Source organism: Protopterus annectens, chromosome 3.part0 (assembly GCF_019279795.1).
Source record: "Protopterus annectens isolate FY-2018-M chromosome 3.part0, PAN1.0, whole genome shotgun sequence".
Classification (NCBI taxonomy): Eukaryota; Metazoa; Chordata; order Ceratodontiformes; family Protopteridae; genus Protopterus; species Protopterus annectens.
In genome coordinates this window covers 786,619,816-786,639,766 of record NC_056731.1, presented here as the reverse complement: position 1 = coordinate 786,639,766, position 19,951 = coordinate 786,619,816, and the positions used below count along the sequence as shown (strand labels likewise).

The 19,951-nt window shown below is 40.5% G+C and overlaps 1 protein-coding gene across 7 annotated transcripts in view; it reads left to right on the top strand.

Annotated features, from left to right (window-relative positions):
• Positions 1–16,543, top strand: part of BRD9 (bromodomain containing 9) — a 748,767-nt gene extending 732,224 nt beyond the window's left edge. For all 7 annotated transcript variants that reach the window (XM_044065138.1, XM_044065137.1, XM_044065136.1 and 4 more), the window contains one exon: positions 12,735–16,543. In XM_044065138.1, the coding sequence (XP_043921073.1) occupies positions 12,735–12,838 (104 nt within the window). In that variant the 3' untranslated portion in view covers positions 12,839–16,543. The remainder of the gene's footprint in view (positions 1–12,734) is intronic.
• The last annotated feature ends 3,408 nt before the right edge of the window (positions 16,544–19,951 follow it).

Sequence of the window (19,951 nt, the reverse complement as noted above, 5' to 3'; positions counted from 1 at the left end):
TCCTCCCTGCAGTCGAATTCACTTAAAAGACATGCAGGTAGGGGCGTGTGTGAGTGGGTGTGCCTTCCTTGAAGGTTGGGTGCCGGGCTGGCAACTTGACACCATAAAAATTCATTGCCAGTTATTAGCGGACCGGAGTTCCTCTGTGGCGACCCCTAACCGGGAAAAGCTGAAAGACAGTTTTTTTTATGTTCCACAGGATCTTCCTAGATACATACCTTTCCAAAATGTATCTCTTTCGTCTTTTTTTGGTGGTCTTTCAATTCCTTTTACCTTATTTCCCAGTTCTCTATAAAACCTTTTTGGGTCATCAATAAATTGCTTATTTTGCACTTTTCCTTTATATTTATTTTTGTATCTTCTAAGTTTTTCTGCCTGTGTTGAAATTTTTAGTTTATTTGCAATAGTGCATGATAGATCCTGATCTGTTCTAATACTGCGCATTGCTTTTATCAAATCTAACTTTTTTAGTATTTTTGTTGATGTTCTTCGTGTTTCACTGTTGCAGTCATTACATTTGGGTAATCTGCTGGCAGGTTGCCCTCAGTCGGCCTGAATTCCAAAGTCTTGGGTCCTGCGTTGGTTGCTGTCTCCTCTTCCATGACGCCAGGTCATCAGGGGTATAAAACAAGCAGCCGACGCCATTTTCTTTTGTCTTTCTTGCCGCGCGGTGCCCGAAACAGAAGCATTTCGCAAGTGCCGGTCGGCCGACTCCTGAAATATTCGAGTTTCAGTTTCAGAACCGAAGTCTTCACTAAAGCTAAGTACCCTATTGGGGAAACTTTTTTCTTGCTCCATACCGATGTCAGAAAAAGTTAATAATTGTATTACTTGTGGGAAGCAAATACCTCATAAGGATTTCCATTTATACTGTATTCCTTGCCTAGGACCTGATCACAACGTGCCTGGCTGTCGGTTTTGTGCTAGATTTAACCAACGCACTATTAAGCGTCGGTATATTTTTACCTCAAAGTATTTTGGAAACAGATTTAACTACCCAGAAATGTCGTCGGATAGCAATCCGACTACTGGGTACATAAAAAATGCAAAGAAAAGGACAGAGAGAGACAGTCGAGGTCCAAAACCGACGACAAAGCTTCTCCAAAGCCAGTCGCCGGTACTCAGTGAGGCGCTTTTGCAGCCCCTGATACCCGCTACTTTTGAGTCGCAGGCCCCTACCGACACCCATGTGGAGTCTGGCATGCCGCGAGATACTCAAAGTATTGGACCCATGGATGTATCTCCCTCGGATGGGTCCAGAGCCGCTAAGCAGGCACTGGCTTCTGAGGGTGTATTCAGGCCTCAACTTTTTTATATCAAACCAATGACAGCTGCAAAACCAAAGACAAAAGCAACTTCTAAAACTAAAAAAACGACGCATGAGCCATGTGCACAGGCCTCTATGCCTAAAAAACAGATTATCAAAATGGCTGAAGACCTTATTACCTTGATCAGGGGTTCCCATCCCCCCTCCAGATAAGAGGCCTAGGCAAGACACTGATTATGAATCTTCAGATCAGGTTTTTATTTCTTCTGATTCCTCTTCTGATCAGGAATTATCTATACCTCCCTATGAGGATGCTGATGCAGAGGAGTCTATACCATCTGCATCACCTCCTGAGGATTATTAATTTGGAGAAACCTTGCATACTTTGTGGGAGCATTTTCACTGGGAGAGTCAATATTTCTCAGAATCAAAAAAGAGGCTCAGGGATTTCCTCCTTCTCCCTCAGCACAGGCCTTTAGCCATACCCCTTGTTTTAGACATTGTAGATGATGTGTTTTCGGAGTCAAGCTTGACCCCTGACTCCTTACCTCCGGCTCCCAGCAAGCCTGACAGATATTACAGGGTCCCTGACTCACACAAATTTTTATTTAGAAACCCTGCTGCTGATCCAGAAACTATTTCACAGGGTCCAAAGGGAGTTAAGGCCTCAACAGCAAAAAATCCTACCCCCTCTGACAGAGACTCAAGGGCACTGGATAGATGGGGAAAAAAGGTTTATGCATCTGCAACCTTGGCAATTAGGGCCTTAAACTGCCAGTTTCATATGATCAAGTATCAATAACATGTTATGGGATTGCTGAAACAGAAAATGATGTTGATTTTTGAATGTGCAGAAAATAAAGAATTGCAGGAATTATTGCATGCAGCTGAACAGGTTGGAAAGCATACTTTGCAATGTGGTTTTGATTCCTTCAAGGCCTCCTGCAGGGCCGCAGTTACTGGATCTGTGCTTAGGAGGCATGCCTAGCTAAAGGAACAAAATTTGCCTGATCATGTTAAAGCTAAATTACTGGATGCACCTTTACAGCATGATACTCTGTTTGGTATTAAGGTAGAACAAGTTTTAAAGAAAATGGAAGACAAAGTTAAGTGTATGCAAACTGTAAAAGACTTCTTACAAGTGCAGCCACCAAGATTCAGTAGACAATGGCCTACAAAAAAATTGGTCCTTTCCGGCGTCAGACAGAGCTCAAAGGGGCAAATCCAGATGCCCTAAGGGTTCCAGATACCAGGCACAAGATTCATACAGGTCAAAGCAATGGGGCGCTTCTACCTCCAAATTGGGAGGAGATAAAGTGCAAACCTACAGAAAACAAGTCCCAGTGACTTCCCTCTGCCTTCACCAAGCACTTATCTTTTGGCAGTACCCTTAGGGGAGAAATTAGCACTTTTTGCTCAAAATTGGCAGTTAATAACCCAGGACAAGTGGGTGCTAAACATAGTATCACAGGGATACAGATTCCATTTCCATACACTGCCAGTGGCATACGGTTGGCCAGATCTGCCAAAAAAATCAATGGGCAGAGGCACAGAAACAGGTTACGTCCCTCATGGATATGGGGGCCATTCAGCCAGTACCAGAACAGGAAAAAGGACAAGGTTTTTACTCAAGACTGTACTTGGTACCCAGAAAGGACAAGGCCTGGCGGCCAATACTGGATTTATCGATTTTGAACACATATCTGGACATTCCAAAATTCAAAATGCTGACTTTGCAGCAGCTTCTGCCCATGCTGGGCAAGAATGCTTGACTGGTGACATTAGACCTAAAAGAGGCATACCTGCATGTCCCAGTAAGGCAATCATGCAGAAGATACCTCAGATTCAAGGCTTGCTTAATGCATTACCAATTCCCTGCACTGCCCTTTGGCTTATCTACTGTGCCCAGTGTCTTTTCAAAGTGCCTGGCACCAGTAATTGCATTTTGCAGACAAAGAAGTATACAAATATATCCTTACTTGGACGACTGTCTCATTCAAGCAGAGAACAAAGACATTCTTCTTCAACACCTGGCGTTTGTGAAAAGGCGACTAACATGCCTAGGGTACACAATAAACGAAAAGAAATCACAACTGGTACCTTCTCAAAAGATAACATTCCTGGGTGCAAGCTTGAATACAACTGCCCAGATGGCTTACCTCACGCCAGACAAGCAAAGGCAACTGACTACTTACTTCAAACTGATGGCAACAAAGACCCAGTTATCTGCAAGACAAATTCTGCGGGATTTGGGCTTCATGACATCCTGCATCCTACTGATTTCATATGCAAGACTGCACATGAGGAAACTTCAGTGGTACCTAAAACATTTATGGAGTCAACATTGTCACAGTCTGGAAACAATGATTCCTCTCATTCCCTGCCTGCAACAGGAGTTTGTATGGTGGGCAAAGGCATGTCACCAAAACATGGGATGGGCCTTCACTCTACCCCCTGCCAACCAAACCTTAACAACAGACGCATCAGATTATGCCTGGATGGCCCACATGGAGGGAAGATCCATTCAGGGCATATGGACCCCAAAACAAATACATCTACATATCAACCAGAAAGGGATGCTAGCTGTTCAAAATGCCCTGACAGCCTTCAAGGACTTACTTCATCCAAGACAACTACTGATAAAGACGGGCAACACCACGGTCATGTGGTATATAAACAAGCAGGGGGGCACGCACTCATACCCCCTTTGCAGATTAGCCATGGCACTGTGGGACACAGCTTTGACTTACCAATTACATCTTCAAGCTCAATTCCTGCCAGGAAAACAAAATACTCTGGCAGACGATTTAAGCAGAAACCTTATGGATCCTCTCGAGTGGAAACTATATCCACAAGTCTTCAGCATGATAACAAAGAAATGGGGGAGCCCAGACATAGATCTATTTGCCTCTCCTCAAAATTATCAATTGAAAAGATTCTGCACAAGGACTTATCACAGACTAGCATGGAAAGTGGACGCCCTATCTTTCAGTTGGAAAAAAAACTATCAGTTTATGCCTTTCCTCTTCTACCTCTTCTTCCCAAAGTCCTCCTAACAGTCAGACAAGAGAAACCAAAGGTACTAATTGCCCCGGGCTGGCCCCGCCAATACTGGTACCCAATCCTAAGGAACTTGTCTCAATACCCATCTTGGACCTTACCTCAAAGACCTCAACTACTGTCCCAACAAAACAATCAGATCCTGCACAATCAACTCCAGACACTGAACCTGGCAGCATGGCTGATCATGTAGTTATACAAACAACACCTCTCAGTAAAGCTGTGATGAATGTCATTTTGGAAGCCAGAAGACCTAGTACTAGAAAATGTTATGCTGATAAATGGAAGAGATTCTGTGCTTGGAATCAAGCACAAGGAACTGATACAGCAGAACCAAATATTCCTCAGATATTACAATACTTGACTGAGATGCTTGACAAAGGCCTATCTTTCTCATCAATTAAAATCCATGCCTCTGCCATTTCGGCTCATTACAATACAGAGCCACCAATCTTTTCTCATACTTTACTAAAGCAGTATTTTAGAGGAGCCAAAAATTTAAGGTTTCCTAGAAGATCACCATTACCTGCATGGGACCTTAATTATGTGTTGGAAAAGCTCACCCTGCCTCCATTTGAACCAGCTGCTACTGCTGATATAAAGTTCTTATCATGGAAAACAGCTCTGCTACTAGCAATTACTTCAGCAAGAGTCTCAGAGCTACTGGCCCTCATGGCTGTGGAGCCTTTTATCATATTTTACCCAGACAGGGTGTCTCTGAGGACAAGTCCAACATTTATGCCTAATGTGGTTTCCAGTATGGCTCTTAACCAAACTATTCATCTGCCAACCTTTTATCCAAATCTGCAGAACAAGGGGGAGAGAATTCTGCATTCCTTGGACGTACACATACAGCTAAGATTCTACTTGAGCAGGACTAAAGCTCTAAGAAAAACTGAACAATTACTAGTGACATATGCTGCAGGATCAGAAGGAAAGGCTATTTAAAAGCAGACTATTTCAAAGTGGATAAGCCACTGCATTCATTTCTGCTACTTACACCATGGTAAACCTGTGCCCAAGGGCATTAGGTCTCATTCCACCAGAGCTGCAGCTACTTCAGCAGCCTTTCTCAGAGGAGTACCAACCAAAGACATTGTAGAGGCTGCTACTTGGAGCTCTATTCACACCTTTACAAAGCATTATCATTTGTCTCTCTACTCTAAGTCCAGGGCAGGCTTTGCCACTGCAGTTCTGCAGGGCCTTATAGCCACACCTAATGCTGTTTAGCTCCAGCCTCCCAACCATAGCTTTAGGATTCTACCTAAATGTAATGACTGCAACAGAGAAACACGAAGAACATAGTACAGTTGTGTACACTTACCATAAATGTAGATGTTCGAGTGTATTCACTGTTGCAGTCCAGGTTACCCGCCCACCACCCCCCTTTCATTCTGGAGTTTATCTTTCCTTCTCTGTCTTCTACAACCTATGTGGTGTATTTGCTTGTAGATGAAGGTAAAGTTTATATTGATGCATGTATATATATATATATATTTTTTTTATTTTTTTTTTTATTTTTTATTTTTTTTGCTACCTTTTTGGGGCACCTGACATCCGGGGCAAGAAAAACTAAAGAAAATGGCGTCGGGTGCTTGTTTTATACCCCTGACGACTGACATCATGTAAGAGGAGACAGCAACCGACGCAGGAACCAAGACTTTGGAATTCAGGCCGACTGAGGGCAACCTGCCAGCAGATTACCCAAATGTAATGACTTCAACAGTGAATACACTCAAACATCTACATTTATGGTAAGTGTACACAACTGTACTATCTATTCCCTCTACTATAGTCTTTTAACAGTGACACTTCTTGTCTTAATTGCTTTATAATTTTCTCTATTCGATATTTCCATGATGGTATTCGATTTCTCCCCTTCCTTTCCCTCACTACCCTGTGTTCTTGTGGTAGAACTTTCTCAGTTATTTATTTAGCTGCACAGTAATATATCCTGTTTACGTCGATTATATCGTTTGGATATCTATGAACAGTTCTAATTACTGTGTTCATTTGTTTCATCAGACTTCTAGCTTTTTGAGTTTTATTAACCTTTTGCTGTCTATTCCTTTGTTTGATCTTGATATATCTGTCCTTGTCTATAAAATCAAGCAATTCTTTTCTTAGCTCATTTTCTTCCAAACTGAGGGCACATCCCTTGTTTTCCAGTTCCTGCGGGCATTCTGTAGAAGGTTCTATAGCATCTTCCTGTGACAGTCTCATCAATTTCATCATTCCTTCCTGTGACTCAGTCTCATCAATTTCATCCTGTGTCGTCTGTTGCTCTGTCATGTGGGAGCTCACTGGCCTATCATTCCTCAACATTGACTGCATCAGAGTTTCCACAGTTTATTTTCCTTCTCTTGCTGTCTAGCTTCAAGTGAACATTTATACTAGTTTCCTGTGGAAGGTTCCAAATTGTCTTCATATGGCACCTGTCCAATTGCTTCCTGTACCACTGGTTTCCCCTTAATCTGGATATCTCTTACTCTATCCTGTTGTGGTGCTTTCTGAATTAGATTTTCTATACTGAATCCTTTACTTTGCAGGCACTCCATAACCTCAGTTTCTATTTCTTTAACTTCTCTATTACTAATCTCCTTTTCCACTTTTCCTCTTTCTCTTCTTATTTTTTGTATTGTAAAGGTTTCCTTGTCTGGATTCCTTTGTCTTTATTTCTCTTCAGATATGTTTGGTGCTGCGCTTTTTGTATTGGTTATTTTTGCTTTCTCCTTTGCATAAATATTACACCATATTAAATCTCTCTTTCTTTCCCATGTCCATATTTCTTCTTCAGATGTTTCCTGATCTTCCTGTTTCTCCCTGCTTTGGGGACTCGCTCCATCCTGCTGTGATGTAACCTGTGTTAGACCTTCTACATCAAATCAGTCACTTCTCAGGCACTCCATAACTTAGTCTATTTTTTTAAACTTCTGCTTTACTGGTCTTCTTTTCTAGGGCCCATCTTTGTGATATTTTTTTATTGTGAAATTTTCCATATCCGGATGCCTTTGCCTGTATTTCTCTTCAAATATCTTTGGGGCTACTTTCTTTGCATTGATTAATTTGGCTTTCTCCTTTGCATAAATATTGCACCATATCAAATCTCTGTCTCTTTCCCATGTCCATATTTCTTTTTTATACTTTTCAAATATCTCTTGGTTTTGTTGTTTATATTTTCGCACTTCCTCAGATGCTTCTTTTTCCAAACAGATCGTTTCTTGATCTATATACTGTTTTTCACAAATCTGTTGTATTAATGAACACAAATTATCATTTGAAGCTTCTGACAATTTTTCTTGCGGAAGTATTTTTCTTTCCTCTAATTTCTTTCATAATCTTTTTGTATATCTTGTGTCTGGAAATTCTGGGCTTTTTGCGTAATAGTACATAATTTCTTTCTTATCCTCAATAGTCCATGTTATCATCTTTATGGCTCTTTTTTTGGCTGATCAGTTTTTGTGATTTTTGTGAACTGTTACTTCCTTCTACAGTGAGGGGGAGGCCATCCTCCCCCTTGGGCTGGTCTGGTCCCATTGTAGTACTGTTTTCATGTTTTGAGGATTCTACATGTCATCTTTTCCAGTCCTGGCATCAGTCCACCTTCCAGGATTGGGCACTTTTTTATCCTTGGTCTTGTGCACCCAGCTATTTTTTTTGTTTGTTTTTGACTTACTTCTATCCATGATATATGTTATATAAATACAGTCTATATATCAGTGTCGCCTTGGTGAGGTTTTGTGAAAATGGGGTCCACCGCGTGAAGGTACTCACCAAGACTTGAGGATGAATTAAATTTCAGCACTACTACTCTCCTTTGCTTGCTGTCTTTTCATTTTTTAATTCGGATGCCCAGTGTGGATATGCTGATGATTTACCAGACTGCTTTTGTGTCTAAAATTATTTTCATACTTGCTACATTTATAGGGATTCTGCTTTTTTTTTTAATTTATCCAAGTCTTTTGGGTTTCTATTACCATAACGGGAATGAACCCCATTCCTAAATCAAAGTATGATTAAAGTTCATGAAATTAGTATTTTTTCATTCTTTGTTGTCAGCCTGGAGTGCTCTTCACAGCACCCGTAACATGCCCTGTAATGACTCCTCCTGCAATTCATATGAAGTTACATGTATTGGTAACATATCTAAATACGATTGCAGATTCTTTTTAAGACTCAATACTCCTACTACTATTTGAACTGTCGGGGTATCTATCTTCTACATTGCTTTCATTTCTGCCTGCAAATCCTGAAATTTTATGACTTTGTGTGTCTCTGTACACAGACAGTGTAGTCAGTGGGTGTAGTGATTTCAATAATCAGTGCTACTTTTGTCGTCTTTTCATGTACCACTGTATCTGGTTTTCTCGCATCTGTCTTTTGAACTGTTAGTAATGGGTGATCCCATCTGATGTAGACTTCGTTTTCTATGATGCTTTGTGGCGCATGTTTTCACTGTTTTTCAGCTACTTCAGTAGCATAATGTTTGCACAATCCCCAGTGCAACAGTCTTGCCACATTATTGTGCCTTTGTGTACAGTCCTTCTGCCATTAGTATGTCACAACCAGCAACGAGGTTTGCGACTGTTTCCAATTCTGTTTTGCAAAACCTACATTTGTCTGTTTCTCCCACATGTTCAATGAACTTTTTAAACCAACGTGTATGTAGCCCACTATCTTGGGCTGCCAATATTAACCTTTCGTCTTTTGGTTTGAATTTGTTTCTCCTTAACCATTCCTGCATTAGGACTGTGTATGTTCAAGTATGGTAGAGCAAACTTGATTGGAGGTGATTTATATGTGCACAGTATTATGACAGAGGAGGTGGAGCTTCGGAGCATAAGATTCTGAAGTGTTGATATCTAATTCGATAATCAGCATCGGGCCGGGTTGAAATGGATGGGAAAAGACAACAGAAATTTAGCATTATGGTAAGTACATAACTTTAAATCCGGTGTTGTCTTTTCCATCTGGTTTCAACCTGTGGGTTATCGGGAATGACAGCAGCCATTTCCAGAAGACTTCAGCCCTTCGAGCTCTGCCTCTTCTACCCATATTGTGTAGTACTGACAGAATAACCTTGGATCTCTTTTGCTGCCTTCCAAGATAGCAACGTCATGTCAAGCTCTTTTGAGATTGTATCCTTTTCAGAGATTTTGAGCCTAGTTATCACCCTTTTTTCTTCTGTCCTCTTTGTAGTATAGTGAAGGAGGTATTTAAGCATTTGTTTTACTTTGGGGCCAATGGCTCCAGAGTTCCTGGAGACTGTTGCCTTATCACCTGTTGGGTCAGGTTCTAGGGCTTGGCCAGTTTTGTCTCCCACCCCTGCCTAGGCCTTCTTCACCTCCATCGTCTCAGCCCCAAGCAGACCTTGGAGCTGACCTTTCAGGCCCAGAGCTTCTGAGTCGTGTTCGGCACTTCGGGTTTCGGAGTCATCCCTCCCTCTTAGCACTTCGGCTCTTGATAGTTTTGCTATCATCTAGGCATCAGGGCAGGTTAGAGGTTTTCTGGAATCAAGCATGTGTTTGGAGTCTTCAGATCCCAGGGGTCTAGGTTCCTTTTGACCAGCTTCAGCCTTCACCTTTGAGGTTGAAGTGAAATTATTCTCCCACCTAGAGATAGAGTGGTTGTCGCCCCCTTGTTGTCTGTGCCTGTCGATTCGCATCCGCCTGCTTCGGGACAGCCCACTATAACTAGCTTCCAGACCACCTTGCACCAAGGGCCCCTTGCCTCTTCTGATCCCTGCCCCCCCACCCCAAATTCCTCTGGGCAGGAAAGTCAAAAATTCATGGCAAGAGGCAGTGAAAAGGGAAGCACCTGGATTCCCCAGAGGAATCCCTCACAGAGGATACTGACCTTGTGGAAGGAGAATGGTCCCCAAAATCCTGCAGTTGATGCTATTGTGGTGGTAGCTACCACAGAGAACATGTCGGAATAGAGTACATTGGATCACCCCCACCCCACCCCCATAGGGTGCCTACAGCGTTGGACTAGTTAGGGGAAACACACCTACACCTAAACCATGTTTGCACTGAGAGGTTTAAATTACCTGACTCACTTGACGAGACTTCAACTGAACATTGTGTCTGAAGTGTCAGAAGTGATAACCAAATGTACCTTGGTGTTTAGCTGCTGGGTACCACTTCACACACCAACTCCGTAAAAAATTATTTATTAATAATTAATTAATAATCCATTACAATATATATATATTTTTATGGACTTGGCTTGTGAAGTCAAGTCATATTCAGCAGCTATTCACCAAGAGAAGAGATCCTTCATTTGAGCAAAAACGCAACCTCTGCCATCCCATTTGGCCAGCATGTAGATGTTGCTGGCTTATCCTGGATATCCATATTGTTTTGGCCTCAATTTTTCCACAGTTTGCGTGTACGAAGCCTATTTTTGCCCATCATTATCTTGTTGGGCAGTTTCTTAAAAGGTATCGTCTCTCCAGCTGCCTTTAATGAACCCCCACTCTTCCGGAGACTTGAAATTTAGAATTGACAGGCTTGTTGGTCTCTTGTTTGGACACTACTTGTTTCTCTGGGCTTGAAGTTCAGCTGTCAGAAAACAGTTTTCCTGGTGACCATACACTCTGCTTGCAGGATGTTGTTATCTTATGCCATGTCTGGAATTGTACCATGTGTTTCACAAAATCTAAGTTTCCTTTTTGTCCGCGCCATATTTCTTTCCAAAGGTAGTGCTGTAGGTGTCTTTAAACATCAGTCCATTCATCTTACTGCTTTTTGCTGGGACAGAATTCAGGAGGGAAAGAAAAGGCCTGTAACTACCTGGGCATGCATTGCCATCTCGGGTGCTGCAAGAAACAAGTGTATGTGTTCAGGAGGACAGATCTATCATCTTTGCTTCATGAAGAGAAGGACTCAATTACTATGTAGTCTCTTCCCAGTTCTACTGCCAACTACTTTACATGCTGCTCCCTAGTATTGAACCACCCACTGATAAATGCTGCTGTCAGAGGCTGCTCCACTTGGTATTTGGCTACTTAAAGTGCTTACTTCAAGAATATCTTCATTATGGTAGTCCGTGATGCCGTTACACGGTCACTTGTTCACTTCTCTGTCAAGTATTATTGTTTGTTCGTTGACTTCAGAAGTTTTGACTAACTTTGGTAACTTAGTACTTTAGAACTTGACATTCTGACCTTTTGTATTTTGACTGTCCTTTCTGCTACCCAAGAGAGGGCAATTTTTTTTTAGATTATTCCCATTCATAGATTGTTCATGAAGGACCGCTGATGTTAGATGTAACCAGTATGGTGTTACCATTTCAGTTAATCTACAAGGGGACATTTCTCAGTTAGTCACTGGTACCCTCTCACCACTCCACTGTTTGTATTGCTTCTTCGTTCAAGACTGCATTTGCAATTACCTGTAAGTCAGGAAGGTAATTATCTGTGTTTCCATGTGTCATTTAAGTAACAAGTCATCTTTTTTCTGTACTCCTCCTAGTACCTTGTCCAGTGACTTCTCTACCTCTTACCATTTTGGTCCGTTTATTACAGCAGGAAGGGAAATGGGTATTCCCAGTGTAACCAAGTGCCGTATTCCCCATTCATTCCTACCCTGAACACCCTTTAGCCTTCCAGTCCACAGTGAGTGTTGGGCAGGAGAGAGCAGGCCAGTTTGCTGGTCCTGAGGAATGGCCTACTCTCACTGTGGGAGTAGCCCCTTCCACCCCTCGGTGTCCCCGTGGTGATTGCAATTTCTGTCTCCCAAGGAGAAGCATGTCTCTGCAAGCATGTTTCCTTATCATCTGCTTGTGGTATTCTGCCAAAAAAAAAAGTGAGTTGAATGGAATAATTTTAAGGACACTTCCAGCTCTGTGGTAATATGAACTTGTCTGGCTCAGAACTCCACTGGATCATCACTAAGTGTCACCCATATGGCAACCCCGAGCTAGTTGAACTTGGGCCACCTGTGACATACATAGTCCATGTTTTACCCCTTTGTGTCACAGAGTTGGTTAAATCATCTGTTTTTCTTCAATTGCAGGAAGAGGTATTTTGGGATGAACTAAAGGACTTGGGGCTAGGCATGCTTATCTTCTGCAGGATCTAGTATCACAGCATGCATGGTTAGTGGGTGCGTATACACCTGAGTATGAGAGCTTCAGGTAATAATGCCAGAATTGAAGGGAATTGATGAATAATCCCAGTCACAGGCTCACCAAGAAGTGTTCCCTCATGAGTCCACGTATATGGTAAGAAGGTATCTGTTCTTTCCAGTTAGGTGCCAGGTGTACGTATCGTTTTCATTATTTGTAAGATAGGGGATCTTATATTGTTTGAGTGGTCTGTGTATAATTTGCTTGTGTAATATTTAAAAGATTTGTTTTCTTGTTTATATGGTTCTTTAAAGTTCTGCCTCTGCTTTCTTGACAGGAAGTCCTTCACGACTCATCATTGTAGAACAGCCAGAGCTGGACCATGACCCCTACGAATTTCTTCAGTCTCCAGAAGAACCTCCTAATTCTGTCAATAGTTGACCATATGCCAGCCTTCTTAGTGGTCTACAGTTGCAGAGTTTTTGCCACACAGCAGAAACGTCTAATTTGTCCTGTTCTGGACAGTAAACATAACTGACTGGTTTACTGGGTGACAGTACTGCAGTTTATATAAGTATTATGCGGAATGCTATTCTGTGGCTCTCCCTAGAGAGGGGAACGACAGATGGGCACAAAACATTTTGTATTATATGAATAGTAAATGACAGGAATTGTGTTAATTAGTACAGCTTTTATTTTTATTGGGAATATTAATCTAGTTAATTATTTTTTGTAATAATAGTTGAACTGTTGCATGAAATGTAATGGTTTGTTAAGGCCCATTGAGTGTGACAGTTGTGCTGCAACTCATAACGCGGAAAGCAGTCTTAGGGTGCTGTGTGTGCAACAAGGAAGGAAGAGATAATAACTTATAAAACTACTCCTCTATCCAAACAGTACCTTGCATTTCCCATTAAATTTTTAGAAAGACTGGACTCTTGTATTCGGTAAAATCATGATCTGGCAGCATGGAATTCAAGAATATTTGCTAAACTTGTCTTAGGCATTACAGTTTTCTGTACACTACAAAAGCAGTATGTGATCCTGTGATTATCATATTAAAAAAAAATCCCAGTAATATAATGTGACTTGCATATATACTTATAACAGCCTACATAGTTCCTGATCTACCTTAAGATGAGTAGGAGGAGAAGGACAGAAACAGGGGTCTTGTTTTATAGACCCTTGAATGGGTCTGAGCAGCACACTGAATTGTTTCATTATTTTACATGCATCTGGAACCCAGTAAAAAAGGGAGTACTAGATTTGTGTAGCCTTGAGAGGCAAGAGGCAGCTGTTTACTGTGAAGGTAGGACTGATACTGCCTTCTTGTGTTGCCAGAAGATAAGTTTGGTTAAATTTTTATTTTTATTTTTGTATTTGTCAAATATATTTATGTAATTGCATAAGATTGTTTACTGTGAAAAATACATTTTGTTTGATTTGTTACATATTTTCATTATACACAGAAATTTGAAAGTTTCCATCTTGTTTAAAAAGTGTATATGTACATTATTAAATTAATAATGACCAAAGAGCCAGTCTTTACCTGGCAGCATGTATTCTTTTTAAAGTTGCACCTTGGACTGACCCTTACTTGACTGGCCCTTTGAACAGGCAGTATTTAGTCTTAATTGCCTGAGGATTTAATCTTATTGCAGTTTTGAGTCTATCCACAGTCAAGAGTTTTATGTACATAAACTTTTTTTGTGTTGCTACTGTTTTTATATTCATGTCTGCCCACTGGGGCCTGTTGAGTATGCCACATGCATTATGTTGTACACCTGTTGTATTATATTGGCAGTGGTGCTGATGTGGCCTAAAGATTAACTGACTCGAAATGTAACATTAAATGGCATATAGCACATACTGTACTTCAGCACTTGATCATGCAGTTTTGACAAGTTTGTCAGTTAGCAGTCAGTCACTGAGCTGCGTTTGCTCACTACAAGTTCAGTTTAATAAGTAGTAAGTTGACAAGACTAAGATGTCCTTGCAATGCAGTATTTTAGTTCAAAACATGATAATTTGTTTCAGAAGTATTTTTTGAATAATTTGTTAGTATCCCCTTAGCCTTCATCAATCTTTCACTTTGCTTTATTACTGCCGATACCTGTGTTACTTACAGTTTGTGTTGGTAGTGTTTTGCTAAATGTTATTGTTAAATCTTTCTTTACAGTGCAGTGGTGACATATACCGTTTATGTTCCCTCATTTTCCATGTAGTACTTTTATAAATTCTATTTAAAGCCCATTGGCTTTGACACATTGCATGAAACCTTTATATTGTTGTTCATGTTGTAGACCTCTCTTTTATATACTGTAAAATAGCTGTGTTGTATATGTTGTAAAGTCTGTGAAGCCATCATGTTCCATTTTGATCCAAAGCAATAGTGTGTGACCATTTGCTTGTCTTTGCATCTAGACATACATATTGTATTGTTAGGCTCTTTGTCAATTTTGAATGTAATTTTTTTTACAGTAATAATATTTGTTAGTATACAAGGTAATATCTTACATGTTCCATTCTATCCACTTTAACAACAGGACTAGAAGCCTCGAGCAGCAGTCCCACTACATATTTGAGACTCTCCCATGCTCAAAACTTCATGTTGTTCCCACAGTGTACCACTTCTCTCCATCTCTGCAGATCTTGTTTATTGCATTTGCTACTTGTACTGAGAGGTGCCCCCAGACATTGTCTTCTAGTTGCTGGACTAAGTCAAAAGCCAGATTTTTTTATAATCATTAGATCACTGGCCTACTAATTATTGACCAGATTTTCTTCCTGCCATGGTCATGCTCATGTTACCATTTTGTGTAACTGCTTCTTCAGTCACCTTCTTTGAATTCAGTGATTATTTATGCTAACAGATGTGTGCTAGTTGGCGCTTTGTGTCTGCTGGTAGACTTTTCATCTGTCATTGACTTTCTTGGATGCTTCTTATTGACTGTAATATAAAGACAAGGTCATAGGTTTCCAGTGTGTACTACATGTGGACACAAAATTTGCCCGCAGGACGTGCACACCTTATGAGAAGTGTGTTTTGGGGATGAAATATCTGGAGGCTACCAATGACATTTGTGAACATTTTAGAACCTGAACTTTGCAGAAGTGAAAAATTAAGCCTATTTGTAAGGGTTAGTTGCACAGTGATTGTACTTAGGACTAAAAAGAAAGCTTGAGAAATGTGAGATCCATATAGATACTGTCAAATCTTCTCTCTCAGCTCCAGAATTGTTTTCCAAAAAGAAATGTAGTGCCACTAGTTCCCTGTGATACATCTTTGTAGTGGGACTCTTAGTTTGATATTGCTATGGTGCAAGACCAACAAGGAAAAGATAGTTTCTTACCTAAGAAAGAACTTTCTAAGTATTTGGAGTCCAAATATTTTTCTCTCTGTCCATTCCTCCTGGTCTGTCCACAGTCCGGCCACTGCTTTGACTGTGGATTGGCTGAAAACAGTGAGGGCCCTTGTTAAGCTGCATGTTGAGATGGGTTTCTTCACTTCTAACTCTGTTTCAATGGAAGCAAAAGAAGGAACCTTCTGTTTCCAGGGCAGAAAAAGAAGAACATTATCCTTTTCTAGTATGTTTCCTCAAGCCATGTTTTGGTGCTAGTTGCTTCAAAACCGAGGATTCTTTTGCTGACTCCCATTCTGACATCAGTGTCATCTCTGTTGTGCACCATAATTTTTTTCTACTCTGTTGACCTCAGTGCACAGTTTTATGGTTCAGAATGTTACTAGGGTCCCAGGCACTTGACACCAACAGGTCTGTGCCAGTCTCAACTCAGATGACCTTAGAGGTCCTTTTTTGCTGCCAAAATCATTAACAGCTGATTTGAACCTGAGATAGTCCCAAAGGTACCCAACCAACAGCTGCACTACAGCTAGCAGTCCTGTTGTTGATGTGGATGAGTGTAGATCATGAAAATGTAACATTATGGTAAGTACATAGCTTTGATGTTGTGGTTGTTGCTTTATCTCTGCGATGCACTTGAAGATCTGAGTGATTTATTATCCTGTCATTTTTATGGTATTTTCATATCGTCTGAGTTCTCCCATAACTATTACGTGTAAATATTTTTCTATTGTCAGGTGAAGTTAACATATTTTTGTTAATAAAATATTTTGTTTTATTAATATTCATGATGTATGGCTAAAGTGACTGGAGTTGTCTTTTTTTCTGTTTTGTGGAAACTGTGTTTATCACATATTTCCAGTATATAGTAAAGTCTCACTGTTGTTTCTTAAGCAGCTTTCTGAAAGAAAGAAGGAAAGAAAGAAAGGTGACCCTTTCCTGTTAAAGCTTGCAACCAGAAGCAGCAACTTATGTTTGCCGTTTCCTTCACAGCTGCATCAGTAGTTGCCTTGTACTTCCAGACTTGGCTTGTGCTGTTAGCCTTAGCCTTACTGAACCAGTCGACATCTTTAAAAATTCTTCCTACTGTCATACTTCCTAATGTATTGTAGAAGAAAGCCTGTTCAAAACAGTAAGGTATTCAGACTGCATTTATTTTTTATTTTGACTTTATTAACTGGGTAGGTCAGAAGACTCTTTTTAGCCAGGACCACTGGGCATATACATCGTTGCATAAAGTAAATGTGAAAAACACTGGGTCTGGCAGCATACAGTGTATAGGAGCATTAAACATGAAATATTTACTCTAATAAATAGCATTGTTTGCATTCTTTATCATTACAACTTCAGTGAAAATAACTGCTTGAAAAGAATTTGTGAAGAACATGACAATATTGCATGAATAGCCTATACTGAAGAGATGTAATGTAGGAAGTAGCTAAATGCCATCTGCAGTTATTGTAACAATTGCAAGAATATGCAGCCGGATGACTTCAAGTTGTGGGGTGTAGTAAAAGTTACACTGATTTGTCTGTTATCTTGAAAACAAGAACGTTGTTAGATTTATTTTAGCTGGTCAAAAGAGGTTCCTGCAAAAAAATTGAGTAATTCTTGAATCTTTAAGAAGGCAGCTCTAGGCTGTTGGGGCAGCCTTGGAAAGTGCCTTTTAGGCAAGAGCTAGGTTGAAAGTAATTCTGTGCAACTCCTTTGTTTCAGACATGTTCGATCAGAGGGAATAAGGCTGGGTTCTAAAAGTGAGGGCGTTTTTTATTGAAATTGGGCAGTTTTCCTGAATTCGAAAGTTTAACAGAGTTAAGTAGATGGGAGGCTTTTGCTGTAACTGGTATGCATTTAGCATTTAAGACAGGCAGTGGTGCTGTCTGTCATTTGACAGATTAGTCTGGCCTTGTGTTGTTTGATTTGAAATTAATTTATGGTACATAGTGAGTTTAGCATAATTAATATCCATATATTTGATTTGAAAAATCAGAACACACCAGTAGTCAGATGGGCTTACGTAGTGAACAATTTTGAAAGTCTATATAAAACTTGCTTTTGATTAAAGGTCTTTCTGTTGTGCATGTGGTACATTCAGTGAATGAGAGTTGTAGCTTAAGCCAGACAGCTAAATATCTGATTAATTCTACCTGTTGAGTAGGAACACTTTGAAGATAGGTAGTATGAATATGAGATGCATACATTTATACATTATCATGATTAGCACAATGTTTTTGTCAGTGAACCAGTTCCAAAGTAAGGCTAGATCCTTTAGAAGTTGTTGAAAAGAATTCATTTAAGTGAAGGTCAGAGAAGAAAAGGAGGAGTTCATCAGCATTTAAGATATAGTTTAGCTGGACAAATTCAAATGAAATGTTAAACAGCAAACAGAAGTCAGCGAAGGTGACAGCCTTGAGATACCCTGGTGTTAATTAGTCTGGTTTTGTAGACATTTCTTCCCATGCTGGGCCTGAATTATTGTTTCAGAAGAATATCCAGTCTGGTTTTGGAGACATTTCTTCCCATGCTGGGCCTGAATTATTGTTTCAGAAGAATATCCAGTTAACCATATGATGTACCCTTTCCCAACCTTTCCCAAAACCGAATTTAGCTAGAATAGCAAAATGAACACTGTGATCAGCAGTCTGAAAGGCTTTTCTGAGATTTATGAAAAGGACTTGAGATAAGAACCATTTCTGCTTAGTTAGATTTCATCAACTGCAGTGTATAAAGCAATGGTGGTAGTACAAAAGCCAACCCTGAACCCATAGTGACAGAACTGAGTATTCCTCAGTCTGCTCAAGAATTCAGCCAGTTTCTGTAAACTTTTTGTAGGGGAGGGCATAAGTTAGCAGGAGTAGAATGATGTGGGATCTTTGGTAGTAGTACATTTGGCACATGTTTAAAGCTATAATGGGTACCACTAGTAATGAGAGTAGGGTTGAGTATGTGGGTTATTGGTTCATGAATAACCGGGCTGTCTAGCTTAATGATAGTGAGATGGAGAATTTGAAAAAGGGAGTTTTTGGAGAAGGGCAGTTTTTCCCAGAAGGACTAAACTGACTTATAATTCATAGGGGAAACGTGAAACTAGCTGAGGGGTAATGGTAATTCTTGCATTAGAGAATCTCATGCTAAGCAGGGAGGACATGTTAAAGATGAAAAGTTTAGTAATCATTGAGCATTGAGGAATCAAGTTTGTTTGGAGCGCTTTGAAACAATATTACTGGTAAGCTCCAGAGTACTTCAGAATAGTTTAGGCTGGCTTAGATAGGCTTTTGCAGCCTTGGTGGTGATTCAGCATGGTATTGTGTGTGTGTGGGCATGGGGGCACGCGTGTGCTTGCATGTGTGTAAATTTAGATATAGAAAAAAATATAGATACAAAGTCACACATACATTTCCCCGACCTAATATCTGCTATTCGCTCCTCCATTTATTTATTTTTTTGTCTCCCCACAGTTGACTTATCAGCTGCCACAGGTCTAGTGAACACATCTGAGTCTTCCTTAGGCTCTACCCAAACCATGACTGGGCAAATGTGAAGTATGAGGGCACTTGGGGGGGTAATATCATACTGCTGCAGCATAGTATTTTCTTCCCATTTTCCCTATCACCTGCATACGACGAGTTCCACCTCATGGAGGGCATAAAATATGATCTGAAGTAGGAGATTAATTTGTCTGCAACCTGTGGGTTATGGATCCGATATCGGATCCGAACCGGCATGGTTTTCCAGCTATGGATCCAAGCTCTCAGCTCCTCCCCTCACCCATAATGCCCTGCTCTACCCTCATGACCTCAGATCTCGTTTGCCGCGCATGGTGACTGGATTTGTTTCTCAAGCTCTCAAGCTAAGTGCTAGTTTAAGTGTTGAATTTCAGAATTTTAAAGTTTTTATTGAATTTTTGTGTGAAAGTGTAGGTTCCCCCTTTGATATATTTACTTTTTTAGAGTTAATCTAAAAGTTATATCCCTCCCCTCGCTGTTGGCGTAGTGTGTGTGTGTTGGGCCTGTGAGTGTATTTTTGTTGTTTAGTTACTTTTAGTTTGGTAACTACTGTGTTAGATTGGGATGGCTGACCAACCCAAATCTATCTTTTCTAAATGCTTCGAGTGTGGCCATAAGCTTTCCCCAGCTGATGGCCACACTCGGTGTGTTAGATGCCTGGGGGTTGAACACCTCACATCTGGATG